General features: G+C 48.0%; 1 protein-coding gene across 3 annotated transcripts; it reads left to right on the plus strand.

The window, feature by feature from the left end:
• GPAT4 (glycerol-3-phosphate acyltransferase 4) lies at positions 1 to 25,151 on the plus strand. 3 transcript variants are annotated; one of them, XM_028741523.2, is made up of 13 exons: positions 1 to 146; positions 12,179 to 12,947; positions 16,610 to 16,679; positions 16,764 to 17,061; positions 17,451 to 17,525; positions 18,690 to 18,779; positions 20,111 to 20,204; positions 20,919 to 21,034; positions 21,286 to 21,341; positions 21,776 to 21,861; positions 23,177 to 23,305; positions 23,407 to 23,486; positions 24,530 to 25,151. In XM_028741523.2, the coding sequence occupies exons 2-13, from the start codon at positions 12,783 to 12,785 to the stop codon at positions 24,636 to 24,638; spliced, it is 1,368 nt and encodes a 455-aa protein (XP_028597356.1). In that variant the 5' UTR covers positions 1 to 146; positions 12,179 to 12,782; the 3' UTR covers positions 24,639 to 25,151. The 3 variants fall into 3 exon arrangements, with proteins under 3 accessions (XP_028597356.1, XP_077787170.1, XP_028597357.1); XM_077931044.1 differs by having other exon boundaries at positions 15 to 142; XM_028741524.2 differs by lacking the exon at positions 1 to 146 and adding an exon at positions 8,246 to 8,397.
• Positions 25,152 to 27,556: the final 2,405 nt, after the last annotated feature.

The raw sequence follows: 27,556 nt of genomic DNA on the forward strand, positions 1-27,556 counted from the left end.
GCTGTGACGTATTAGCGGCGGCGGTTTGTGCGCGCAGGCGCACCAGCTCGCGATTCCTGGCTCCGGCGGCGGCGGCGGCGGCGGCGCCTCCTTCACCTCAGCCGGACCAGTTGGGGGAGAGGCAGAGCGCGAGCGAGCCAAGGCAGGTGAGTGCCCCGCCCATTCCGCCAGACCACGCCCCCTCCCTGGAGGACCCCCCACCGGCTCCCTCCCCGGCCGCCTCCGTCGGGCCTGGCCGGCTGACGGGCCGCCTGGGACGGGGCGGCTGGGCGAGCGCGTGGAGAAGAGCGGGGCGGCCGTTCACACGTGACGGCGCCAGGCTTGCGTGACGTTGACACGTGTACACCGCTCTTCCTCTGCTGAAGGCGGGCGGGCGGGCGTGTCTCTCAGAACAGCCCTTGCGAGGTAGGTCAGCGGGCGGGATTTGAACCCGGCTCCAACCCCCGCACCTCCGATCTGTTCGTGGCGCCTGTCTCCCCGCAGGGGCAGCCTCTGCCTGGGGATGGGGGCCTCCAGGGCAGCGCTTGGCCCCTCGACGCCTGCGAAGCGGGAGCCTTGGTGCTGCCCAGCTGTGGCTGCGGGAGGGTTTCCCCTTATGAGCCAACATAGCTCTGGTCTGCTGTGGTTATTAACAGGAATCGAATCAAACCACTGCCTGTGACATTAATCCTTAGTTTCTCTTGCTGTTAATCATAATTACTACATTATTAATTACTGCCCACCAGCTTGCCCCTTCCCTCTTCCCCTCCACACCCTCCCAGAACTGATGCCCAATGCTCTTGACTTGCATGATGATTGATGTCAGTCACCCTGTGTATGAAATACAATGTGCGTGTAGGTGATTTAGTACCATGTACGGGGGAGGTACTAGTTTGTTAAAGGGGAAAAAAAGATTCTAATTAATTAATGGATTTCTAGCCCGTTTTCAGGGTCGAAAGCCACTTGCAAGGTGAATTACAGCACACTTAAAACACAGCATATAATCGAACCATGTAAACAATGACCAATGTTCAGTTCACAAATTATTAAAATAAGATAGCCTCAGCAGATAAAACTTCAGTTAAAAGCACCCAAATGCAGGCTGGAGTATAATAAAGGATTGCTTAAAATGTTTTGTAGTTGTTCTTATTATGCTTCATAATATGCTTTCTATTCACTGCTTGGATAATTTCTTATTTTTATGCATTATACGTGTGTACTCAGATGTAAATCTCCTTGAGTTCAGTAGGACTTACTGCTAGGTGTGTAGGATTGAGCAGCAGTCTTTCAAATTCTCCCAAGGCTAGCCATGCGTAGGCTTTGCATAGTGTGTGTGTGTATGTATATATACGGTGTGTGTGTGTGTATTTGTGTGTATCAGTATTATATCAGCTGTCCATGTGGTAGAGACATGCGAGTTGCTCTAGTGAGGACAATCCAGAGCGTCAGTGCCATAAAGGCCTTGTTCCTTGCATCCACCCATGGAAACTCAGCTGGCAGGAGGATCTCAGGTGCTGAGCCGAGTGCTTGTATACTTGTGTGTGTTGGCCTGTATTATACATTAGAATATGTATTAGAGTAATTCCCTATCTTTTTTGCATTCAGGCTGTGAGTCCTTATTTGGCCAAACACATGCGATGCCGTTATTGGCAGGCTTGGGTGAAAGGCCAAGATTTGCAGAAATACCACTACTACTACTACTTCTACTACTACTACTACTGATAATAATGGGGGAAATACTGAGGAATAGGGGATGAATTCCCAAAACAGGCCAGTGAGGACTGGGCAATGGGTGTGGAATGTTGATTGACAGTTGAAGGGGGAAATAGAAAATTAGGCGAGGAGAAGAATGGAACTGAGAACAGCTTTTTAAATATATATTTTATTTTTAATATTTAATTTTGTATTGTTTTTAACACTTGATTGGAAGCCGCCCAGAGTGGCTGGGGAAACTCAGCCAGATGGGTGGGGTATAAATAATAAATTATTATTATTATTATTATTATTAGGAGATGTCTGACTCAAACAAGGAACTGGAAAACACCACTGTTGTTACACCTTTTTGTTGCAGGCTGTACTTGTTACAATATACACAAATAATTACAGGTACACCACAATCAGAGTTAAGTGCTTCAGAGTCTACTTAATTAGTGTGGAAAATATTTGCAGCCTAATTGTACACAGCTTTTATATTTTAGAGTTGTATTTTAAAATATATTTTGTTAGCCATTTCTAGCAGTTCAATGTTTGGACCGGAAAGGCAGGACACAAGTCTTTCTAAGGAATGAATATGTTGTTTACTGATAAGTAATTCTCACCATTTTTAGTGAACTTACTCCCAGGGAAGTGTGTGTATGAATGTGGTTCTACAACACAATTTTGTGCATATCAACTCAGAAGGAAGCTCCACTGAGTTCAGTGTGGCTTATTTTGAGGACAATTGTAGCTCATACTTTCCTCTCAGTAAAATCAGTGGGTCGACCATTGGTCCATCTAGCTCAGTATTCTCGGACAATATTCACTGACTGACAGCAGCTCTCCAGGATTTCAGGCACGAGTCTCTCCCAGCCCTACCCTGAGATGCCTGGGATTGAACCCAGGACCTTCTGCTTTCAAGGCAGATGCTCTGTTGCTGAGCTATGGCTTCACAGTGGCTTAATTTAAGTGGATTGTGAGAGTGTGAGATGCCTGCAAGTCACTGGGGAGCAGGTTGGTTGTGGTACTTTTAAAGAAACAAGCATTTCCAAAATCTACTAGCAGCAAGGAGGATTCTCTCACACTTAGCAGATAATGCTTCTTCTAAGGTGATGCCTACTGTGACATGTGTGCGTCACGTAAAAACTGGATAAAACAATCATACTTTTTCTGAACAACTGTTTAATCAGGTGACAGCCTTATTATATAGGTGTGCTTATGTAAAAAATGTGTTAAAGTAAATGCCAGGAACTTGTTGACTGCAGGAAAATGATGATACATTCCTAAGTTGCATGAGGCCTAGGTAGCAAGCATGGTCAGGGAATCCACATTTTTTAATGATTTGTGCACTTACATTTGCATGTGCACCATGGTAGATGTTCTTTACCTACAAACTGTGGGAATGAGGATGATGTTTGGAGATTTATTGAAGATACTCCATTTGCATGTGTGCAAATGGACACACCACCCTATGAAGTTCTCAACATCTTCAGGTCTTGGGCCAATCTTAAACAACGCCCTGCATTATAATACTTAATAATAATATGTTCTTCCAAGGAGGCAGGGGTTATAGTATCCCAGTGGCCCTAGATTTCAATCCATAGTTGAGAGCATTTTTTAAAAAAACAACAACAACCCTCCCTTCCCTGAAAGGCTGAAGTACATGTCTGTAAGTCATGGTAGAAGACCATTGGGGGCTTGGTAAGCTTTTCCTAAAGGAATATCGAGTCAGATTAGTAACTTGACAGCTAAAACCTATGAATAATTATGTGGAAGTAGCATTCCACTGTGTTCAGTATTCCCCAATAAGTGTCCTTAGGATTTCAGTGCAATTGGTTGCTCTCCTGCTTCAGATGAAACCAAACCTAGCAGCCCCACATCCACTTACAGCAGCAATCCAAAATGGAAGGTCTGGTCACAGTCCCATGGCAAAACACAGATACAATGTGAGACAAAGTCCAGAAGTAGCCCATGATCAAAACACAGGGAAGTCCTATCACCAGCAAAAAGCTTCCTTGGAAGATAGCTTTCCATTCCTACCAATCTGCTGCTTTGGGCAGTTGCAGTGCATGGATAGGCCCCCTGGCAGTTCACATGGCCTCTTGGCAAGGCTCAGGCAGCCACCTGCATGAAGTAGGGCACCCCAGACATCCTGCAATACATGCAAGTTCCATGGCAGATGTATGAGTGTCCATTAGCAAACCAGTTAGGCTGGAAAGGTCTCTGTTAAAGTAGATAGTCGGGAAGCCTCTTGCTTAAATTGACCCTTGGTCCCAAACCAGTCAGTTGACTCTTCTAAACAGGAACATAAGACGGGCCTTGCTGGATCAGGCCCAAAGACCTATCCATCATCCTGCCTCACACACTGACCCAGTTCATATATCACTTGAAGCCATAGCTAAGAGTAAACTGAATTGATGCAAGTGAACCATGTGCTTGTGCCTCTGCTGAAAAGTTCTTGCTCTGCTCCTCCCCTGCTGCTGGGGAACAGGCCATAGTCTGCCTTGCCATAATATCCCTGATGTTTGTTGTCCTCTAAGCAAACCATGAGAGGTCAGCCAAGAACAAGTCTTGGTTACTGTTTGTGGTTTGTTTATATTAACGAAAGTTGGCTTTTACTTGATTTAATGTGACTGCATACCAGGATAGTACCTTGGAGGTCACAGAAACAAGGAGGATCTGACTTTGCTTTTACCAGAAGAATTAAAACTAGACTTTGCAATGTAATAATTCAGACAGCTACTCAAACAAGGACTTCCTTTGTTTAAAGTTAGGTCACTGCAGTAGCTGAACATTAAGAGCCCACAGAAAGCAACATGGGAAATGGCAGGTGCAGATGTCCAAAACTGGATTCCAAGGAATGCTAGAGGTGAAGGAAATTATTTAAGGCTTTTAAGGCTACAGTCCTAAACTCTACAAGGAAATAAATCCACTGAGCTTTGTGGGACCTCTGCATAGGACTGTGCTGTTCATCAGGTTCCCTGAATCCCACTGAAGTTTAGCCCAGAATACAGTGGTACCTTGGGTTACATATGCTTCGGGTTACATACGCTTCAGGTTACAGACTCCGCTAACCCAGAAATAGTACCTCGGGTTAAGAACTCTGCTTCAGAATGAGAACAGAAATCATGCAGCGGCGGCGCAGCAGCAGCGGGAGGCCCCATTAGCTAAAGTGGTGCTTCAGGTTAAGAACAATTTCAGGTTAAGAACAGACCTCCGGGACAAATTAAGTACTTAACCTGAGGTACCACTGTATGGAGTTTCCCCAAAGCATATTTGCCTCTCCTCATAAACTCCAAAATTCTAAGGAATTCAATTGAGGCGGCCTTGAAGGTGGTCTTTTTAGAAGATAATGTTATGATAGTCATAGGTGCCAGCTCCCTGGGTGCCTGAGCACACACAAAATTCCCCATGAAAGGGCCAGGCACCCACAAATGTTAGTACCCACGGCCCCAGGGGCAAGTTGGCACTCATGGTTATAGTTCTGCTGAAGTCTATTCTGCTGCATCTGACTGGTGGCTTGTCCACAAAACCCCAGAGTTAGAAAACTAAAGACTGCAATCCTTGCCATATCTGTTCAGAAGTAAGTCCTATTGAACTTATTGGGCTTACTCCCAGGTAAGTGGGGTAAGGATTATAGCATAAGGATAACTCCTTAGTTTTCTCATTCTGGAGTTTTCTGGACAAGCCCTCACCATCATGCTGGAAGAGAGGAAAGAGGGAGCTTCCCAGGTTAACACCTTGGTTTTTGACAGTAATACATGGATTTTATTTATTTTATTTTTAAAAGGAAGACAAAAGGCATATGGAGTCCAAATGGAACAGATAAGCAGTGAAAGAGGTGTTGATATGTGCCATATAAGATTTTTTTGGAGCTCATCCTGCTTAGTGCTGCCCAGAGCTGTTGGGGGTGTGTGAAATTTTAGGTGCTGCCTTATCCATCTAGTTTTTCAGTGAAATGCCTCACATATTTTCAATTCCTTTCTTGGCAGCACTTGCAGGGGTTTTTTTTTTCTAAAAAAAAACCCATGCAGATTTTTGACACATATAAAATATGTATATTTTAAGTCAGTTCTCTATGCTGCCTTGCACCAGAGCTTAACCAAGATCCAGGATGGGCCTGTGCAGAAAGAACAAGCTTGATTCTTAATTGCTTGGTCACTAGGGGCAGAAAGCAAGTATGCCACCCCACCCCCGGGCAATAGTGCCATTGAGTCCTCCCTTTTAATTTGGACCTGGGTACTTGAAGGACTGGGACACGGGTGGTGCTGTGGGTTAAACCACAGAGCCTAGGGTTTGCCGATCAGAAGGTTGGCGGTTCGAATCCCCGTGGCGGGGTGAGATCCCATTGCTCAGACCCTGCTCCTGCCAACCTAGCAGTTCGAAAGCATGCAGTGCAAGTAGATGAATGGTTACCACTCTGGCAGGAAGGTAAACGGCGTTTCCGTGCGCTGCTCTGGTTCGCCAAAAGCGGCTTAGTCATGCTGGCCATGTGACCCGGAATCTGTACCTTAGCCAGTAAAGCGAGATGAGCACTGCAACCCCAGAGCCGTCCCCGACTGGACCTAAACAGTCAGGGGTCCCTTTACCTTTACTTGAAGGACCATATTCTCCCATAGGTGTCCTTCATTTCCCTCTGGCTCCTGAGGTTCTGCTTCTGGTTCCCCTGCCAGTAGAGCATTAGCATGTCCATGGGGAGCATTGCAAAAAGCACTATCTAAATGTTATACAGTGTTCTTAAGGGACCTATTAGAAAAAATGGTTATGGACAGGTGGGAAAACTTAAAATAAGGGAATGGTTTTCCTGTCTGAATGTCTCTTGCTCCAAATAATGGGCAGTTTGTTGTATATATGAATTGTCTTGCTAGATCAGATCTATGGTGCCCCTAGTCTACCAATCTGTTTACAACTGTGGTCTGACAGATGTTCTGAATGCTCACAAGCAGGACAGACACCTGATGCCCTTTTCCTGTTTGTATGGCCTGGCACTCCAGTTGTTGTTAAACTACAATTCCCATTAGCCCCGGCAAGCATGGGCAATGGCCAGGGATGATGGGAGTTGTAGTTCAGCAGCATCTGCAGGGCCAGAGGTTCCCCTTCTGTTTACACATGAAAGCTCATACCTTAAAAGCTTATATTTAGTTGATCTTTAAAGGTGCCACTGGAATTATTAAAACATATTTTTTCATCTTTCATCTTGTTATTTATTATCCCTTCTATTTGGTTATCATTGCTCACTCTCTGGAGGCTAATCTAATCCCTTTGAGCATAATAAGCAAATAAGAGCTTGGGAGCAGTCCAGTGGTAGCCATCCCACACCTGCCATCACAGAGGCTCTTCAAGCATCTTGCTCTCAGGGAAGCCGAGAAGAAGTTGCAGCAGCTTCTCCAAAAGAAACAGTTGTCTTTTCTGTTTTATTATTTAAATAGTTGCTGGTTCTTATTGTGGGAAAATGTTCATGTAAACCACTCTGTGAAAATGTTAGATACCTAAAATAAATGAATAATAAACTATTCTCTTTTAAAGCCAGTGCATGTCGTCCCATTTGACGGTACTGAACTCCATAGGTTAATTGTCACAAACGTGAGCATGTTGATATAATATCACTGCAGCCTCACTCGTTAGGGACTGCTAATGTGATCCGTTGAGGTTTCAATTTCATTGACCACTTCCCTTGCTTCCCTTAATGAGCATGATGGGGAGAACTTTGTAGGCTATCTTTAATCTGCCACAGTTGTGTAGTACAACAATGAGATGTATTGGTGGTTATTTGATGATAAATGGAATTATTTTATTGAGCCCTGAGCAATGCAATCTGGAAGGAAGATTACTTGAAACAGAACCTATTCTGATACCAGTGCATATTTCAGATAGTGATGTAAAACAACAACAGGAACCTAGGTAGCAAGCATTGCTGTTTAAGTCTACAATTACCAGTGAGAAAATGTTTCCAGCTCTGCAAGCCAAAATTGTGATGGAAGTGAATATGTCTGAGTTTAATCATGGTCCCATCCTGCTCTTGTCTGCTCTTGCTTTGCTTCCTTCCCCTGCTTTGTATATGGCAGAGTTTTTGAATTGCACAGAATGCTGCTGAGACCTGCCTGCTGAAGAGTCCTTTTCTTGAAAATCTGCTATGCAGATTTTCTGGGACAGTGAAACTTGATGTCTCTGGAAGTTTACCCACTCTTGATTCTTTCTGTCTTGGGGACCACAACGTTCTGATGATGTTGTGATTAACACATTTCAGTCAAAATAATTTTGAGTCAGCTTTCCTGCTTATTTGTATCAGGTGCACATTTCTAGTCAATCAGTTTGGGAAACATACAAATGGCTTTATACCACTGCCAATTACTTAGAATCAGGCTGGTGCCCTCAGGCAGTGATTTCTCTTGACTCTGATATGTTGCTTCCCACATGGAGGAAGCCATTTCGTCATTCCCAGCGTGAACCATGGAATCTCTTGGAACATTTTGCAAAGATTACACACCCCAGCTGGGTGTACATGCTCTTGACTGCTGTTCCAGTCCATTGGTGATGCAAGATCATACACTGTTCCAGTTGAGGGCAGCCAGTGGTGAGTTTCTCTCTGGAGCCTCTTGTTTCTGTTTCTCCGCCCCCACCAGAAAAAAAGCAACCACCCCTTGGATGTTGCTTAATAAACAGTCTCCTGGGCTAAAGCTCCGGTTCTTCACCACCTCCCTCTGTGACTTCTATTCAGCTTCTGTGAGTAAAATTCTGAGTGAGCAGCAAAGTACTGTTTGACTGTTTCCAAATTTTGGAAAGAGAGTCTGTGGCCTTGGCAGGGCTTTGGATTCGGTGTAAATAGCTACTCAGTCAGTTCAAACTGACTGGGACGGGGGTCTTCTGTGTCCTTAGCTTCCGCCAGGGTGGGATCCTGGGCAAATGGGAGAGTTGGTCAGGGGTTTTATATACAGTGGTACCTCAAGTTACAAACACTTCAGGTTACAAACTCCACTAACCTGGAAGAGTTACCTCGAGTTGAGAACTTTGCCCCAGGATGAGAACGGAAATGGTGTGCCAGCGGCAGCAAGAGGTCCCATTAGCGAAAGCATGCCTCTAGTTAAGAACAGTTTCAGGTTAAGAACGGACCTCCAGAACAAATTAAGTTCATAACTAGAGGCACCACTTTATTTATTTATTTATACCCTGCCCATCTGGATGGGTTTTCCCAGCCACTCTGGGCGGCTTCAAGCAAAATATTAAAATACAGTAATTCACAGAGAGAGAGAGAGAGAGAGAGTTGTAGCATCTCCATCATGCCTCTAGGCTTAGTTGATGTGGCAAGTGCTGATGGGCAGGTACCTGGGCTAGAGTAATAGTGTTTTTAATTAGTGTTTGTTACACTCTGCTTTTTCAGAGAGGTTAAAGAGGCTTTCCTGGGTCTCCCAGTGGTCTCCCATTCAAGCAGGTCCATCTTCCTCATGGGTAGGCAAACTGAGGCCCAGGGGCCGGATCTGGCCCCATCGCCTTCTAAATCACAATCAGTGTGTTTTTACATGTGTCCTTTTATTTAAAATGCATCTCTGGGTTATTTGTGGGGCATAGGAATTCGTTCATCCCCCCCAAAAAAAAATATAGGCCAGCACCCCACAAGGTCTGAGGGACAGTGGACCGGCCCCCTGCTGAAAAAGTTTGCTGACCCCTGCTACCTCTTTGCTTCAGCAGTATAACACAATCAAGTGCTCCCTTAGATTCAGAAAGATAAAACAATAAAATTATCACTAAAAAAATTACACCATAATTTAAGACAAACAGAAAATTAAAGCCACAGTAAAATAGACTAAACAAATTAAAACTCATACAAGCTTTCTAGACACCTGGGAGGCTTGTCTAAATACGAATGACTTCAGCAGGCTCCAAAAGGAAGACAGCGAAGGTGGCTGCCTGATTCCAAGAGGAAGGTCTGTGCCTTCCTAATTGCATCCTAACCCGAAGGACAGTAACCTGAAAAATCTTGATTACAGCTTTGAAAATGATCAATTTGTGACATTGTTGGCCCAGTTCAAGTGCTAGGACTCCACTTAAATGACTGAGGACTCAGGTACCTTAAGGGACATTAGCTCACCTGCCCTGACAAGGATCAGCTCCTGAAGTCCTGCTCATCTGCCACCACTGAAGTACAGGCAGGGGGTGAGTTTGGGAAGCAGATCCTTTTGCGTTATGGTACCAATGCTTTGGAAAGCCCTTTCCAGGGAAGTCCATGGGGCTTCCCATGCTATATGGGAAGGAGGGAGATGTCATCGCGCCACCCCTTGGTGTGTGGAATGCCGCAGGGCTCAATCCTCTCCCCAATGTTTTTTAACATCTTTATGCGCCCCCTTGCCCAGATTATCCGGAGCTTTGGGCTGGGTTGTCACCAATATGCTGATGACACTCAGCTCTATCAGCTGATGGATGGCCATCATAAATCCTTCAAAGACAGAGGTCCTCTGGCTGGGTCGGGATGGTATGGGGATGAGGGACCAACTCTTGCGGGGGCCCAATTAGTGCCATTGCCTTCTGTTAAGAGGTTGGGTGTAACCCTTGAGGCCTCCCTTTCCATGGAGGCGCAGATTACAACAGCAGCCAAGGCGACATATTTCCACCTTCGCTGCATCAAGCACTTGGTCCCTTACCTTTCCCGCCCCAACCTGGCCACAGTGATCCATGCAACGGTCACCTCCAGGCTTGACTACTGTAATTCGCTCTACGCGGGGCTGCCCTTGAATCTGTCCCAGAAACTCCAGCGGGTGCAGAATGCTGCAGCGAGGCTCCTCACAGGGTCTCTGCCATGGGAGCATATTCACCCAGTGCTTTTCAAGCTGCACTGGCTCCCGGTGGAGTACAGGGTCAGATTTAAGGTGCTGGTTTTGACCTTTAAAGCCCTTCATGGCCTAGGACCCTCGTACCTACGGGACCGCCTCTCCTGGTATGCCCCATGGAGGACCTTAAGGTCCATATATAGCAACACCCTAGTGGTCCTGGGCCCGAAGGAAGTCAGATTAGCCTCAACCAGAGCCAGGGCCTTTTCAACACTGGCTCCTGCGGTGGAATGCTCTGTCTCTTGAGACCAGGGCCCTGTGGGATCTGATCTCTTTCTGCAGGGCCTGTAAGACAGAGTTGTTCCACTTGGCCTTTGGCTCAGAATCAGTTTGATTCCCTCCCCCTCTTTCTTTTTCCTTTCTCCTCCTATGAAGAGATTGCTCCCTAATTGTTTTAATGTTGTATCTTAATCTTTTAAATTGTATTTTAATCAACTTGTTTTTATTATTTGTTGTTAGCCGCCCTGAGCCCGGTCTTGGCTGGGGAGGGCGGGGTATAAATAAAAATTATTATTATTGTTGTTGTTGTTGTTGTTGTTATTATATTCATTTTGCCAGCTAATTAAAACCTGGCTCTTTGGGAAAGGCTGATGGCTGACCTCTCTAGTGTTACAAATGATCTAGTATTGTTTTATTGCTTTTATAGATATGTTTTACAATTTTAGACACTTTGGACTCCTGTATTTAGAACATCTCTGTGTGTGTCATTAATGTACATATAAATAAATAAATAAATATTTTCAGGAAAGAATCTTGTGGTGCCTTAAAAGCTAACAGTTGTATTATGGGATAAGCTTTCATGGACTCACACCCATTTTGTCAGATGCATCCTGTGTGCTACAGCAGTCTTTTTTAAATAAATGTTGTCTCCATTCATTAAGTTACTTACTTATTTTGTGAAACAGTTCAATTTTAGAAAAAGGAAATATTCTCTCTCTCACTCACTCACACAATAAAGAAGTAGAACATGTTCCATTTCAGAACACATTCTGTCCCTCTTCACAGGTTACTTGCTTTCATTTTGAAAATAGTTGCATGTTAATGTGCTAGGCTTGTAAATCGCTTCTTGCTTGGTTACCCCCGCCAGTCAGAATCACCTGTAGCCAACCAGGCAGGGAAGTTGTCCAATAGTTAGGTCTTATTCATTTCCTTCTATGACCACAAATCAGACAAGCTGGGAGCAATGTTTGTGGACTACAGTCATACCTCATGTTATGTCCACTTCATGTTATGTTCTTTCAGGTTACGTCCCGCAGCGACCCGGAAGTACTAGAAAGGTTACTTCTGGGTTTCGCCGCTCGCGCATGCGCAGAAGTGCAAAATGACGTCACACACATGTGCAGAAGCAGCGGATCACAACCCGCACGTGCGCAGACGCGCCGCTGTGGGTTGCACTCTTTTCATGTTGCGAACAGGCCTCTGGAATGGATCCCATTTGCAACCAGAGGTACCACTGTAGTAACTTTAGTGGACTTTGTCAACAATACACAGATCTGACTGGCAGGATGAGTTGATCCTTCCCAAGTTTTCTCCTTGCTGTCATTTTAGCGAAAGGTACTCGAGCTTCCCCTTCGCTGCTGTCCTGGGACTGGTAACTCTGTTCCCCTTCTCTTACGTTCCCCTCTCCTCTTCTGATATTTCAGTGGCATGGTGTGCCTGACCCTTTCTCTTTCCTCCCCTAGTGTTTGAGACCTGTGAATGCTGCAGTCTCACAGAGCATCTTCCAAAGAAGAGGAAGCACCTGCCAGTTGTGACTTGATCCCAGACGCCCTTGGAATGACACTTGCTACAGACTACATGCGAGATTCAGAGCTGGCCCTTGTGTCTCAGTGGCAAGAGCTCTAGCTCTGTAGCCCACCAGGCTTTCCTCCTAATGCTGGGCAAGAAAAGGAGCTCACCTCAGCCTGGCAAAGAGACGTTTCATGCCCTTGACAGCTCAGAGGGGCTTCATTCTCGCAGCTTCCTGGGAGCTGCTCCCGAGCACATCTCTCCTTGCTCTTGGTGCACTTCGCTGTGGCACTCCTGGTGTGACCTTCGTACTCTTAAGCCTTTGCCATTTCTCTTTGCTCTGTTGCCTGTTTCCGGACTGGATCACGGGGGTTCCTCACCACCCCACAACTGTTGGAGGAAGGGTGTGAACTTTGAAATGGCACCTGTGAAATGCCAGGGACCTTCTGCACACACAAAGTTGCCACTGGTTGACACAAGAACTGGCTGACTGCCCAGGCACACTCTCTCTGCCTGCCTCAGGATCCCACAGGACACTCGCCTTGCCTGCTGCTCGCCATGTTTCTACTACTGCCCTTTGATAGCTTGGTGGTTAACCTGCTGGGCATTTCCCTGACCGTACTCTTCACTCTGCTCTTGGTTTTCATCATTGTGCCAGCCATTTTTGGAGTTTCCTTTGGCATCCGCCGCCTTTACATGAGAACCCTGCTGCAGATATTCCAGGTGAGTCAAAATTCCTGATGTTGCTGTGAGTGGAAGGCAGCAAGAATTAATCCCCACCACTGGATGGGATGTGTCAGCAGTCAGGGTGACTCAGAGCTTTTTGACAGCAGCAGGCTTTGCAATCAACGTTCAGGCAAGGCTTTATTTGCTCTAGGCCTGGCTCTAGCGGCTGTTGTCAATGCCAAGACTTAGCCCTGGAACGCATGACGCTGGAGTCAACGAAGATGACCCTGAGCAGGTGCAAAGTGCTACTAAATAAGTAACTACAAAGTTTCCCCAGGCATCGGCAAGGGGAGAGAGTTTCCAGATCAGAGGGCAGGGTCAAAGAGCCCGTTAGCACTGCCGTCAGTTTTTCTAGAGTTTTAAGAGTGGGCTTTGTGGACCACCTTGCACAAAAGGGTCTCCCTAAGGAGGAGTGGGCACAAGCTCCCCTCTGACACCGTCCAGATCACTTTCTATATGGGCTGTGATTGGTTTGGGAGGCAGAACCCGCCCCAGTCTGCTTGTGATGGGCAGCTGTGTGAGCAACTGTGCTCGCGTAAGCAAATCATATACAGTATCATGTTGAGTTTAGCAATTGAGAGAAGAGCAGTCAATGAAAGTGCCTCTGCTCTGCATAAATTTTTTTGTTTCCCTGAGGTCCACATCTCCTGGAACCTAAATGCACACCGTGGGCCTTTGTGCCCCAGTTCTCTTTCTGATCATTAATTCTGCCAGGCTCTTAAGTGCTGGGCTGGCACAGGCATACCCTTAACTCCCTCTAGGAAACATGCTGAGGGTTCCAGCACACCCTCCTCTCTCCTTCTCTTCTTGTCTCTCTCCAGCCCTTCTGTCAGCTGGTTTCAGCATTACATTTACTATTTCTAAAGTGATTTCAAATCAAAGTGTTCTGCAGTAGACCACATCATCACCATTTGAGCCCGAGTTGGTAACAGGCGCACACAACAGATGCTCTTAAATGTCTTTTTAAACATATGTTTAGAAGTGAGGGGTTCAAAGAGTGTGGCATGTCCAATTGCATACCCTGTTCTGAATTGCTTAATTGTGGGCTTACACCGGCTCAGTGCATGTGGGTCACTATTGCAGCTTTCTCTTCATTTCAGTGAGGAAGCTTTGGGCAGACTCTTCTGAACTCTGAGAAGCATATCTTAACCAGTTTTAGAATCCTCATTTCAGAACCATACCAAGAAATGCTGCAGTGTTCTCAGCCTGAGAGATGGTTGTGTGCTTCCTCCACTGGACTTTGGTGGAGAAAAAGCCTGTTGATCGAGGAGGAGTGTGGGCCTGTGGTGCAAGTTTACTGCCCTGAATATTTTAGTCCTTAGCTGTGTACCAGTGCAGCAGGGAGGAGGAACAGAAGGCAACCAGGAGTCCAGTTGTGGGTATATGGTGCCTTGGAGGGGAGAGGCTGACCTGGGCATAAGGGGGAAATGAGGCTGGCTTCAGGCAATCACTTGAAAAGCTGCCCAGGGTTGTGTCTTGTTCTGTGGCTGGTTGGGGCAGAAAATTAGGAGCACTGGAGGTGGCAGGGCAGGGAGAACGTTGCCTGGCTAGGTTGCGTGAACCCAGAACTGGCCCAGCAATTGGGCAGGGTGAGGCCACTGCCTCAGGTGGCAGAAGCCCCCCAGGCGGCACTCCCGGGGGTGCCCCACTGCCTCCGTCAGTGATGATGAAGCACTGCCACCAACAGCGCCAATTTCAGGCAAGACTGCAGCCATTTTGAACAAGATCTCACCAAAAACCAGCCCAATCTTGTTTGAAATTGGCGGTGCCCAGCAGCGCATGTGGCTGCATTTGCAGGTATGGGCAGGGGGTGGTGAGTGGGCAGGAGCAGGGGCAGGGCAGGGTGGCACTTCCCCTTTTGCATCAATCTGCCAAAGAGGATGTGGTGTCCCTGCATGAGCCACGTTGACGTGCATCTTCTGCCGCAACCAGCTGTCTGCTTCATGTCAGTTCCAGAGGTCAAGTAGGCAAAAGCTGGCAAGGGCATTAGGCAACAAGCAGAGCTCTGGCCCTGACTGGTTTAAGCTGGCTTCTTGCTGTTCCTCATGTAACTTGGAAGTCAGCTGGAGAAAGGATGTGTGTGCAGGTATGGTTTTCCCTTTCCTGAACTTCCAAGGATTTGCTTTTTTATTTCAACAAATACCATATTGACCTGAATAAAGCTGCACTTCCCCCCAAATTCTAACCGTGAAAAGTTAAAGTGCGGCTTATATTCGCGACCTTACGGTATGCAGCCAGGAGCGTGGGGCAAACAGTGGCACCCGCCCTGCGCGTAGTCCCCCGTCCCCTCCCCCAAGACCGGGAAGGGAGAGAGCGAGGAAGGGGAAAGGCTGCTGACAATGCAGCACACACGAACACACACACACACCCAGTATGCAGCCAGGAGCAGCAAGGAAGGGAACGACTTATATTCAGGTATCCTCCCCCCCCCGCTCCAATTTAAAAGCTGCGGCTTATATTCAGGTGCGGCTTATTTTCGGGCCAATACGGTGCTTTGGAAAAGCTTTGACTGGACCAGCCCTTTCCTATTTTTCAGGCCTCCCGCTTCCTGGGCTGGAAGCCTCCACAGGCTGCTATTGTTACGATCCAGGTCCACAGATTGTTTTTCCAGTCCCATCCTTCCCAGAATTTGATTCGGATATATTTATTTATTTTAAGCGTTTCATGGGCTGTATTTTTCTGAGAGGACAGCATCTGAAGCAGGCTACCAAAAAGAAAGAAAGGTCACAAGCATCAGTAAGCAACACTGGCATTTCAATTGCCATCACTAAAACAGGCAATACAAACCAGGCACTGCAGCCAGAGAAAGGCATCCACAACCAGATTAAACCAGCAACCAGTGAAAGCATCCTGTTTGCCTGTGAGACAGGCCTTTGTTTATTATGAGGGGCCAGGTCTGCCCTTGTCGGAGCAGGGAACTCAACAAACCCCACTAGGCAAAGCAGCCTTGTGTCCTGTTCATTCTCCTCTAAGTCGCTGCTCCTCCTAGCCTGGTGTTGCCCACCCTGATTCATAGTGGCTTTCCGAGGTCCTACCCCAGCCACTCGCAGTCTTACCAGCTTAGGCTGCTGGGGGTTGCTTTCCTGCACACCTAAGAGAGAGCTTCCTGGAGCAGACGAAGGGCCCATTGTCCTGTTCCTCATCCAACAACAGACAACCAAGCATCCAGAAAGCTGACAAGCGAGTGATGAAGCCAGTGGCCACCCCTGTTTATCTCCAAGATCTGGTATTCAGAGGTGAACTACTAAATGGAGATGTGACTGTTGCCCATTTGTAGGGCAGAAGGCAGGAAGGCAACTAGTAGGGGGGAGCCAGAGCCAAGTCAGTCTACTTTTGTCCCCATCCTTCTCCTTTGCCGAGTTCCACAAGGGCAACATGGAGGCAGTGGTGATGGAGGAAGAGGAAGCTGTAGGCAGGCTGGTCCAGGGGTGGCTAAAAGCAGACTGAAGTTGGTGGGACAGTTCCCCATTCACCCTAATGGACCAGCCTCCGCTGTGTTCACTCTGGTGGTTGGTCCACCCATCCTCTTCCCTGAACTTGTCCAGCTGTTTTGAAAGCCATCTGTGTGAGTGTCTCTTGCCACATTTCACAGGAGTGAGTTCCAGGTCAGTTGTGTGTGATTGGTAGGATTCTCCTTTTTCCACTCTGTTGTCTTGCAGTGGGCAACGCTGAGGATTGAGCGTGGGGCCAAAGAGAAGAAGCACCCGCTTTATAAGCCCTATGTGAATGGTAAGAGGCCTTGCTGCCGTCTCTCTGGGGGAGGAGGGGGTGCGTGGCGGGTTTCGTTCCCCTCACTGTGTGTGTCTGCTGCAGGGATCATTGCAAAGGAGCCCACTTCCTTGGAGGAGGAGATCAAAGAGATCCGGCGGAGTGGTAGCAACAAGGCCCTGGATGCCCCCGAGTTTGAACTCTCTGACATCTTCTACTTCTGCCGCAAGGGCATCGAGACCATCATGGATGATGAGGTGACCAAGCGCTTCTCGGCCGAAGAGCTGCAGTCTTGGAACTTGCTGAGCAGAACCAACTACAATTTCCACTACATCAGCCTGCGCCTCACAGTCCTCTGGGGCCTGGGCGTCCTGATCCGCTACTGCTTCCTCCTGCCACTCAGGTAGGGCCTGGGGCCTCTCCTGGGAAAGACTGAGCGGGGTGATGGCCCCACCGCAACCGGGGCTCCCTATGGTCCAGGGATGGGGAACCTGTGGCCCTCCAGCCAGTGTTGGACATCAGTGCCCATCTGCTCCTGCCAGCAGGGGTAGTTCTTAGGGATGATGGGAGTGTAGCCGAGCAACATCTGGAAGAACCTCTCCACTTGCTCCAGAATGAAAGCTGGGGGGGGTGTGTGTTTCATGTTGTGCCTGCCCCATGGTGGAACTATGTTAGTGGCTGGGGTACCAGTGCAGTTGGTGGTCCTGCCTCCTCAGGGTTCTCATCTCTCTCTCTCTCTCTTTCTCTCTCTCTCTCTCTCTCTCTCTCTCTCTCTCTCCCCCCCCCCCGCAGGGTAGCTCTGGCTTTCACTGGCATTAGCCTCTTGGTGACTGGCACAACCATGGTGGGTTATTTGCCCAACGGAAGGTGAGTTCTCAATAGTGGACCCCTACAAAGATCACCACCTGGCAACAGGTGCTGAAATACTCTTAACTTGCTTCGGGTACTGGGATTAAGGAGAAAACATCAGAGGAAAACTAATGGATTTAAATGTGGACTCCCTGTTTCTGCTCTTGTCTCTCTGGTCAGGCTCTGTTGATTCAACCTTCATATCACCATTTTGCCCTTGGGCAATTAAACGTGGAACAAAAGTGGGCGAGACTTTTTTTTTGTATTCTTCTCTATTTGGGTGGTGGGAAGGGGGAATTGCCTTCAGCATCTCAAGAAAATTTGAATAACTGAGCAAGAATCTTAAAAAAAAAGGCAGAGCAAAGGAGAAATAGAATTCTGTTAAGATGATGCCATTCTCACTAAAAGGTCAGAGCTTATCAGTATATCCAGAAGGCTAGCCTTTCTGCCTTTCACCCCAACCCTCTTGAGTCACACCAGTCCAAAGGGGGCTTCCCTGAGATCTCCCTCTTTTTGCATGTGTGCAACTTGTGCAAAAAACAACTTGTGAGGAAGCACCCCCACCACAGGGCTGCTGTTGCACAGGCTTCACACGGCAGGCTCCAGCCCTTTCTTAAAAGTGGGTCCATTGACCAAAGCCACCAGTCCAGGAAAATGGCAGGATCCTTCTGTCTGCACCCACTGGATTTGGAGTCGTTCCTCATCAGGGGATCATCAGAAGAAAAGGATGGCTGCGGTTTTCTCTTTTAAAGCCATGCTGCCACCTGTTCCTTCATGTAGTCCTATCTGGTTGGTGATTTTGAAAGCTAGCTGCTTCCAGAGGGAGGCGCTAAAGGTTGCCTGGTATGTGGCCATTTAGAGATGTGTGTCTTCCTCTTTTCTTTAGGTTTGTAAGTGCTATTTTGAGGAAAGCAGGGGCACCTAGACATAGATGGTTACACTATGCTATAGCCGTTGTGATAGTGTGTTTTTAATAGATTTTTAAAATAAACATATGCACATAGTTTTAATATTTAATATTAAGCATTCTATTACGGTTTATACAGTAGTTGTTATTTTCTTTTTTCTAGCTGTTCCTATTTTATCTGCAAGCTACTCTGAGTACCTATTAGGGAAAAGGGTGGAGAATGAATGAATAGCCACAACAACAACTTTCAATTTAATCAGGTGTTTGCCCTTTAGGTGCAAAGAGTTCCTGAGCAGGCACGTTCATCTGATGTGCTACCGGATCTGTGTGCGAGCTCTCACAGCTATCATCACCTACCACCACCGGTATGGAGGGGATGGGAGGGAGGTTGTAGTACACATGCCCAGAAAAGGGGGAATGTTGACTGGGGCCTGTGTGTTGGCTGCATTTCTGTGGCTTTCATTTTAAAAAAACAGAAAGAGGAGAGAACAAGTTTTTAGATCTTATGGCTGCAAAAAGAATGCCTGATAATGTGAGAAGCCAGGAAGGTGGCTGAACAAGAATCCCAATAGTCAGAGGGTACGATCAGTGCCTTTACAGCTCCTCCTTATGTCTTCTTAAATAAAGCATCAGCAAAACATCTGTACAGCAACACTGAAACACGCAGAAGCAAAACAAAGCTCTTATTAAAATCACTGGCTGTTCAAGGGACATTTTAAGCAACTGCATAGGCCTGTTGACATTAGAAAGTCTTCAAGAGAAATGTGAAAGTCAAAAGCAATGGTGCCTGATGACTCTCTGTGTCCTGGCTCACGGCCTCAGTATCCGCTCTAAGTACTGGATACATGGTTCAACCATTCATAAGCTGTGTTCATGAGCAAAGATGCTGTCCCAACACTTCCCAGGTTCCTCCTGCTCTGCTTTTAAAGACGCTTGCCTAGAGCTTGCACAGCTTCTCCTGATTCTGATGCTATGGAGAACTAGGGCTGCATGTCCTCCGCGTGCTAATGGCACTGTGCTCCGAAACACCTAAGGACCGCTCCCAGTGGTTTCACATAGAGGTTAAATAGCATTGGCTACAAAATAGTGCTCTGTGGAACCCCCTAGCACAGGTGCCTGGGAATGAACACTCATGGGGAGGAATAGAACCCCTGTGCCCATTGCACAGAGTCAGTCTCAGGGGAATACCGTGGTCAGTGGTCTCAAAAGCCAGCGAGAGATTGAGTCATAGTAACAGAGCTGTACTCCCCTGATACAGGGGCAACCAAGGCCTATTTAGTTCTGAAAGTCAGGTTTAAACCCAGATTTGAGCTGGATAATCAGTGTCATCTGCCACTGTCCCCAAGAATGACATGTTTAGCAATGTAGAATACATTGTGCAAACATGGGACACAAATTAATATAATTTATATGGTCATAGATCTGAGGTTTCTTTGACGCAGAACTTCAGGATTGTTGGTTTGTTTGTTTTTTAAGTTCAGAACACATAAAAACCTGATTTTATCTACTGTGTGTGAACTGTGCCATTATCTGTGTGGCAGGGCATTGAGGTTGCTTGTTCCTTAAGGATAGAAATTGGGGGAAGAAGGACACATGGAAGGGGCCCCCTGCTGAATGCTTTTCCAGGACAGGCTGAGCTTGTGCTTCAGCCTTTTTTCCCCCCTTTGGCTAATCTCTTTTTCTTTCCCAACTTCAGGGAAAACAGACCCCGCAATGGAGGAATCTGTGTGGCTAACCACACGTCCCCGATTGATGTCATAATTCTGGCCAGTGATGGTTACTATGCTATGGTGAGGATGGAGAACCATGTGCATGTGTGTGTGTGTGAGGAGGATCACTGTGTAGTAGCAGAAGGTTCTTGAACATAACATTTATTGAAAATACTGGATTCGTTTTTGAAAAATCAGGGCCATTGCCCAATTCTGTCAGGCAGCATTGGTGGCACTGGGTTGTTTTTAAACCAATCTGTCAATGTGCCCCTCCCAACAGCCATGGGGAGGAAGCATGTTCTGTTCATGCTGCTACGATGTGCCCACCACCCAAAGGAACAGTCATAAGATAGGAGTGTGGAGGCCGTTTGAACTCTCCTTGAGCATCCTCGCTGCTGCTGCCTTTTTCTTGAACCTTGGGAATCCTTTGGCGCCCTTGGTGGTCTCTGGAGAATGTCAGGTGCTTGGGTGGTCTGCTGCAGCTATTTGCACACTCCTGAGCTTCTTAGCCAAGAGAGGCCTGTGTTCCTCTGCAGCCCTCCCTGAGGACCCTGTGCTTTTGGACAAAGGGAGGACAGGTGTCGCCCACATTCCATGATGGGTGGGTAGCAGTCAGGTCCCACATTCTCACCTTCCTTAACGCTTGGCATTCCTGCGGGATGGAGAGTTTTATACAGACAAAGGTATCTTCCTCTGCAAGTAGAGCTGCTTGATGTTGGCATGGCTGTCTTAATCCTGAACCAAAGTCTCCCCCCCACACCCTGACTGACCTATGACCTCTTTTTTGTTCCTCAGGTGGGCCAGGTCCATGGGGGGCTCATGGGGGTAATCCAGAGGGCCATGGTCAAGGCTTGTCCCCATGTCTGGTTTGAACGCTCGGAGGTGAAGGATCGCCACCTGGTGGCTAAAAGGTGGGTGCACAATCTGTCCCTGCTCCATATGCCCAGCAGGCAAGGCTTGTGGGTTGTGCTGCGTATGGTCTGGGGAGTTGCAGCTCTGACTGGTGACAGACTTGGCTACCTGGCTGATTTGAAGTTGAGGAGCTTCCTTGGTAGTTGCTGGGGCTGCTGGAATCTTCTTCTGGATCAGCCAGGCATGTACCTCTCAGTGATACACACACATGCTCTCTCTCTCTCTCTCTCTCTCTCCTTTCTACCTGCAGGCTGTCCGAACATGCTCATGATAAAAATAAATTGCCCATCCTTATTTTCCCTGAAGGTAAGCAAGAATTAAGGAAGAAGGGTTAAGTCCCAGGGCTCTCTATAGTCATGGTGCCCCAGCCACAGGACGGATGAAAGCATCCTATTAAACATATAAACTGTAGAGGCAAGTAAAGGCTGGAGGGACTCACAGTCCTGAATTCCAAGTACCTAACAGAAAGCAGCCACTTGGGTGGGTAGAGACTGAAGGCCACTCTATCCCTGCATCTCTATGGCCCACAACTTCTTGACATGGTATGGTTCACCACTGAAAATACGTTCTGTTTGAAATTGGATGTGCCACTCAGACTTCATTGAAAGCTATGCCCTTGATTTATGCCGCATTCTCACAAATACACAGGCTTCCCCACCCTACCCCACCCCCATGGGTAAGTCCTCTGTCCCACCATTGGTGATCCCTGTTCCTACAGAAATGGCCATTTCTCTTCACAGGCACTTGCATCAACAACACTTCGGTGATGATGTTCAAGAAAGGGAGCTTTGAGATTGGTGCCACTGTTTATCCGGTTGCTATCAAGGTGAGAGCTGTTACCACCCTGAAGCTTGCTAGGTAGGCCTTGGAGACTGGAGGATAATGCCACTGTGGTCTGTATGGAGCCAGGAATGCTGGAGAGTTGAGAAGCCCTGGGAATTTCTGGCAAGAGGTTCCAGAATCTTATGTAACACAGGCCCTGCAACTTTTCACAACCTCTCAGCCTGTTATGCCATTGAAAGTATTTACTCTTGGGCTTTACATTGGACACGTTCCACTGGGGAGTTCTGTAGATGAGCCACCTTGGAATGATTGGGAGTGATCCCCATTTCTTCATCGGGACTTTCATGGGAGAATTCCCCACTAGCCTATGCCTATTTGGACTAAATTTCAGATCCATGGAATTTGTTTGGGGCACATTCAAAACTTGCATGAGCACGTAGAGAGTTGGGTAAAGCAGGCCACTGCACGATGGCACACAGACAGAGGAATTTCAGCTGCATTGCTCTACCCCTTGGGGTGGGGACCTATGGCCCTTCTTGAACTTTAAGCTCTCATCAGTCCCAGCAAGCATGGCCAGTGGCCAGGAATGAAGGAAGTTCCAGGTCTTCAGCAACATCTGCAGGTTCCCCACAGTGAAAACTGGGCATGTTGCTCTCTCAGCCTAATTTACTGATCTCATGGGGTTGTTGTGAGGATGGAACAGGATAATCTCATGTAAAGTGATCTGAGCTCCTTGAAGGAAGAGCTGGACACTGCTGTTTAAGAAGGATGTTGACAAGCTGGAAGGTGTGCAGAGGAGGGCAACCAGGGTGATCAAGGGTCTGGAAACTAGCCTGATGAGGAAGAGGGGTTGATGGAGTTTGGTATGTTTAGCTTGAATAAGTCTGAAAGGTGAGATGATAGCCATATTCAAACATTGTAAGGACTATCACATGGAAGAGGGAGCAAGCTTGTTTTCTCCTGCTCTGGAGGGTAGGACCCAAACCAGTGGATTCAAATTACAAGAAAGGAGATTCCGACTAAACACCAGGAATAACTTTCTGACAATAAGAGCTGTTCAACAGTGGAACAGACTTCCTCAGAAGGTGGTGGACTATCCTTCATTGGAGGTTTTTAGACAGAGGTTCGATGGATTCAGAGATTCTGTAGTTGCAGAGTGTTGGACTAGATGCCTCTTGAGTTCCCTTCCAACTTTATGATTCTATGGATGCAAATATCATAAATGGAAATCCTTTATTGAAAGGCAGTTCCTACAGGCATATTTCTTGCCGTGTGTTGAATGTGGCATAAACCTCTTTTGCTTTCAGGAGGTGTTGAGTTCTCTATCTTCCCCTCCCTCCCCTCCTTTTGTCCTTCAGTATGACCCCCAATTTGGAGACGCCTTTTTTAACAGCAGCAAATACGGCATGGTGACTTATCTGCTCAGGATGATGACCAGCTGGGCTATAGTTTGCAGTGTCTGGTACCTGCCGCCAATGACCAGAGAGGTGGGTACCTGAACTTGGAGTAGGGTTGTTATCAGAGAAATGGCAGCCATCCCCACCAGGCTCCTTTCTGCAAATTCCAATCAGCCTTTGTTCTTTTTTAGCCTGATGAAGATGCTGTGCAATTTGCCAATCGGGTGAAGTCTGCCATTGCGAGGCAAGGGGGTCTTGTGGATCTCCTGTGGTGAGTCCTGAAGCTGATGGATCGGGAGGATGGGGAGAAGCTGGGAGTCATGCCATTGGTCCACCTGGCCCAGTGCTCTGGACACATTTTGCTTGGAAAGCAATGGCTCTACCTCTGAGCTCTGCCCACTCAGGGAAGGGCCATGAGAGTAGCATCTTCCTTACCTGCAGAAGGTCCCTAGTTCAGTTCCCAAAGGCATGTGTGGGCAGGGCAGGAGATGTCCCTTGCTGAAAACCCTGGAGAGCCTCTGTCAGGGTAGACGTTCCTGGGTTAGATCAGCCAATGGTCTGCATTTGTATAAGGCGACTTCCTAAGTTTCTGTGTCACAGCCATGTTGGGATGTGGATGGGACTCTATCCTGGCTACATCTATGGCTTCCTTGGGCTCAGTCTACATGTTAAGATTCCTGCATTGCAGGAGTTTGGAATAGATGATCCTCCGGGTCCCTTCCAAGTCTATGATTCTATAATTATGCAGAATTCCATGGTTCTTCCTACTACATTTTTAAGAGCTCAAAATCAGCTGTATGCCAGTAGAAGAAGCCTCCTTCACCTTTAAAAGATGTGGGGAGGTTGATTTTAAGCTGGAAAAGAATAGGGAGAGTAAAGACTTCAGCAATGTTTCCATGTTTGGCAGCAGCCTGCGTAGGGTGTTCTCTGTTTAAAGACCAATGTGGTGGGGAGAACCATGGACACTGGCCTCAGCTGTGGCTTGAGCCTCCAGCAACCCAAAGAGCTAGCTGCCTGTAGCCTGCAGCGTCTCTGCAGCCAGCCGCTGCTGAGCCTTTTCCACAGTGGATGGATTATGGGAGTGGGGCTGGCCAAGCAGCCTTGAAGGCGCTGGCTGTGGTGGGGTAAGCCCATGCGCCTGAGGCTCCCTCCTTAGCACTGCCACATGATAAATCTGCACACAGCGGCAAGTGCAGTTTTTCCCTTCCTGCTTGCCAGGGCTGTACGTTCCCTCTTGCACGCTGGTGCTTTTAGCCAACAGGGGAGTAATTTTCTTTTCTTGTCCGTCTGCCCTCTCCCTCTCTCTTTTTCTAGGGACGGAGGCCTGAAGAGGGAAAAGGTGAAGGACACCTTCAAGGAAGAGCAGCAGAAGCTCTACAGCAAAATGGTTGTGGGCAACCATGAAGACCGAAGCCGCTCCTGAGCTTCATGGAGCAGGGGCTGCTGCAGGACTGACAGCCTCCACCTCCTCCCAGCCTTCTGGAGCACATTCTTGGCTGAGCTGCCGCTCCAGGCCAAGGTGGTGCTGCCCAGAGGCTCATCAGCAAGAGGCCTTATTTCAGCTGCAATGGCTTGGCTCGCTGCTTAGACAGCCACAGTGGAGAACTTTTCCCACAATGGGAGTGGCTGGATGGGCTGCCCCACGTTTTGTATCTGTGTGACGGTGCTGGAGAATGCCTGAGTGTGTGCGTGCGCATGTGTGCCTGCACTGGAAGCTGCTGTGGTTGCAAGAGCAGCTGGACTTGTTGAGCCCCTGCTGCCTGTGGTAGGTGCCCCCAGCAGCTTCCTCTGCCCTTTGCAGCCCCAGGGAAAGGCTCTGTCCTCTTTGCATTCTGTCTTTTCACTCTTTCTCTCCCCCCCCCCCAAAAAAAAAGAGAACGGACTGAGACTGCATAGGGTCCCTTTGCATTTTTTAATTAAAATATATAGAGATGGAGCTTTGTGCTGAATAATCCCTCTGCTGTTTTTCAAATGGAACCGCAAAGATGGTGCAGCGCTTTGGCTCTCAAAACTGGGAAGGGGACTCCTTAAAAGAAGTGCCATCGTGTGTGTGTGTGTGTCCTACTTGGACACAAGTGGCGGGGTGCAGAAGTGGCTGCACTCTGTTAGAGGGCAGTGAGATGGCCAGTTTGGGACACAGAAAATATCACCACTATAGCAGGAAAAGGTGTGACCCTGGGTGGGGAATTCTGCTTTGCCCATTCCAGGGAGAGGCCACATATAACCGTGGCCTGAGCTTCACCCACATCAACCCCTGCTAATTCTGGCCTCTGAAGGAAGTTGGTTTTTAACATCTGCTAATGCAGACTCAAGTTTAAGATACTGAAGTCAAGGGCCCTGAGTCAGAAGCAGTCTTCTCTGCCATGTGAGAAAACTTCTGAGGTGCTGCGCTGACAAAGTCAAAGTCCATCTCCTTGCCTCCAGCTCCATCCCTGCCCTGTGCTTTGCCTCCTAGGGCTGCTACTTTGAAAGCAGCGCTTGCTGCTCACAGTGGGCTGGGCTGCTCTCCACCTGCCCTCCTGCCCCTGGTGACGCATAATGGCCTCCTTCACAGGCTGATGAGGGAGCAATGCACTCGGAAGCCACACAGGTGCTTTGGGGCTGGGGGTGTGTTTCATCTTCTTCACATGGAAGCTTTTTGGCCCTTCCCCAAGCCAGATCCTTGTTTGCATTTGCATTCCTAACCCACCTGCCTTCTCAGAGATAAATAGAATGGAAACATCAAAACCCTCTGAAGCTGGCGAGAGACCAGAATGATCCAATCCAACCCACTTCTTGAATAAGCTTTGGTGCTCAGAACCTCTACGGGCAATGAGTGGCCTGCCCACTCACAGACATTGCTTATTCCGGCAGCTCACAGCAGAACAGCCACCAGGAACAGCTCCAGTCGGGGAACTTGTGGACTGATTTTGTTATGGGCATCCACCAATGGCATTTGGCCTGTGGGCCTGAAAATGGACAAACTGAACAAGGGGTTCTGGGTTTGGGAGCTCACGTTTGAGATTTGCCACGGCATAATGTGTGAAAAGGCCCTCCGTTTCCAGGAGCGGGCTGAGTTGATGGGGTCATCCGCTTTCTCCTCCCTCTACACTTGGCTGTGCTGTTGGGTGGCTCCTTGGCTCACTGGCAGAAGTTCAGCAGCACCCAAGACCAATCCTACATTGGCCTGGAATCCAGTCACCAGTAAAAAGCATGCCAGGGCACAGAGTTCTGTGCATTTAGGATTCAGAGTGGGGTATTGGCACTGTCAGTTCATTTGGAATATTTTGCCACCGATCAGTAAAAAGAGTAAACCAAGGAAGCAGCGAGGGGGGTGGGCAGAGATACAAGGGGCCCAGACCCAAAGAGATGGGAGCCTACCTTCCTCTCCCCTGCTTTCAGTATTGGGGAGAAACTTGGCTTTCAAAAAAACAGCCTCAGGCTTCTGCTCTGGCTGCTCCATTCTGTAATTGCAGCCAGGTGGGTTTGGGGGTCAGTTGTTGGCCCAGCTTTACTGTTGGAGTTTTAAGGTCTTGCTGTAAATATTTGTGGGAGGTGCAGTTGTCTACCTGCTCAGGAGACCCATGAACCCACAATTTTCTCTGGCCCACTTCAGACTGATCAGGCCCCCCTTAACTTTCACTCCCTCATGATGCCCAACCTGATGGGGGGGGGAAGGGATTTCCAAAATAAGAGGTTAATAAGAAGAAAGAGTCAGTGGGACAGTCTTCCTTGGGAGGTGGTGGACTCTCCTTCCTTGGAGGGTTTTAAGCAGAGGTTGGGTGGCCATCTGTCATGGATGCCTTAAGCTGAGATTCCTGCATTGCAGGGGGTTGGACTAGATGACCCTTGGGGGTCTCTTCCAACTACAGTTCTATGCCTCTGTACTGAGCCTGAACAGCAGGCAACTGCAGGGCCCAACTATGTGTTCGGATCAGGAAGGGAATACAGTAGACTTACCTTATTCTTTGGGGAGTTGTTTGGTGTTCCTCTTTGCTCCCATTCAGGGATTCCATTTGCTTCTGTGGTGCCCTTGAAGTCAGGCTCCAGTTGCCTCAGACCAGCAGGGGAGGGGGGGAGAATTCACCCCCAGCACTGTTCTCACTGTGCGCCATGGAGCATGCAAAAATGTTATCGAGGCACGTACCTCTTCTAAAAAGGACCTGCCCCCACTTGTGCCCCCGTCTGTGTCTTGGCTTCTTCCTTGAGTTGAGAGCCTGCTCCTGTTCCTCCAGCAGCTGCAACTGCTCTGGTTTCCGTCATGATCTCTTGAGTCTTGTGGGAATGTTGCCCTAAAGAGTGGGGCAGGAGGTGTCTCTCCTTGCCCCCCACCAAGCGCTCACCATTTCCTGGGCAGGGGAG

This window comes from Podarcis muralis, chromosome 7 (assembly GCF_964188315.1).
Source record: "Podarcis muralis chromosome 7, rPodMur119.hap1.1, whole genome shotgun sequence".
In the NCBI taxonomy this organism is placed as follows: Eukaryota; Metazoa; Chordata; class Lepidosauria; order Squamata; family Lacertidae; genus Podarcis; species Podarcis muralis.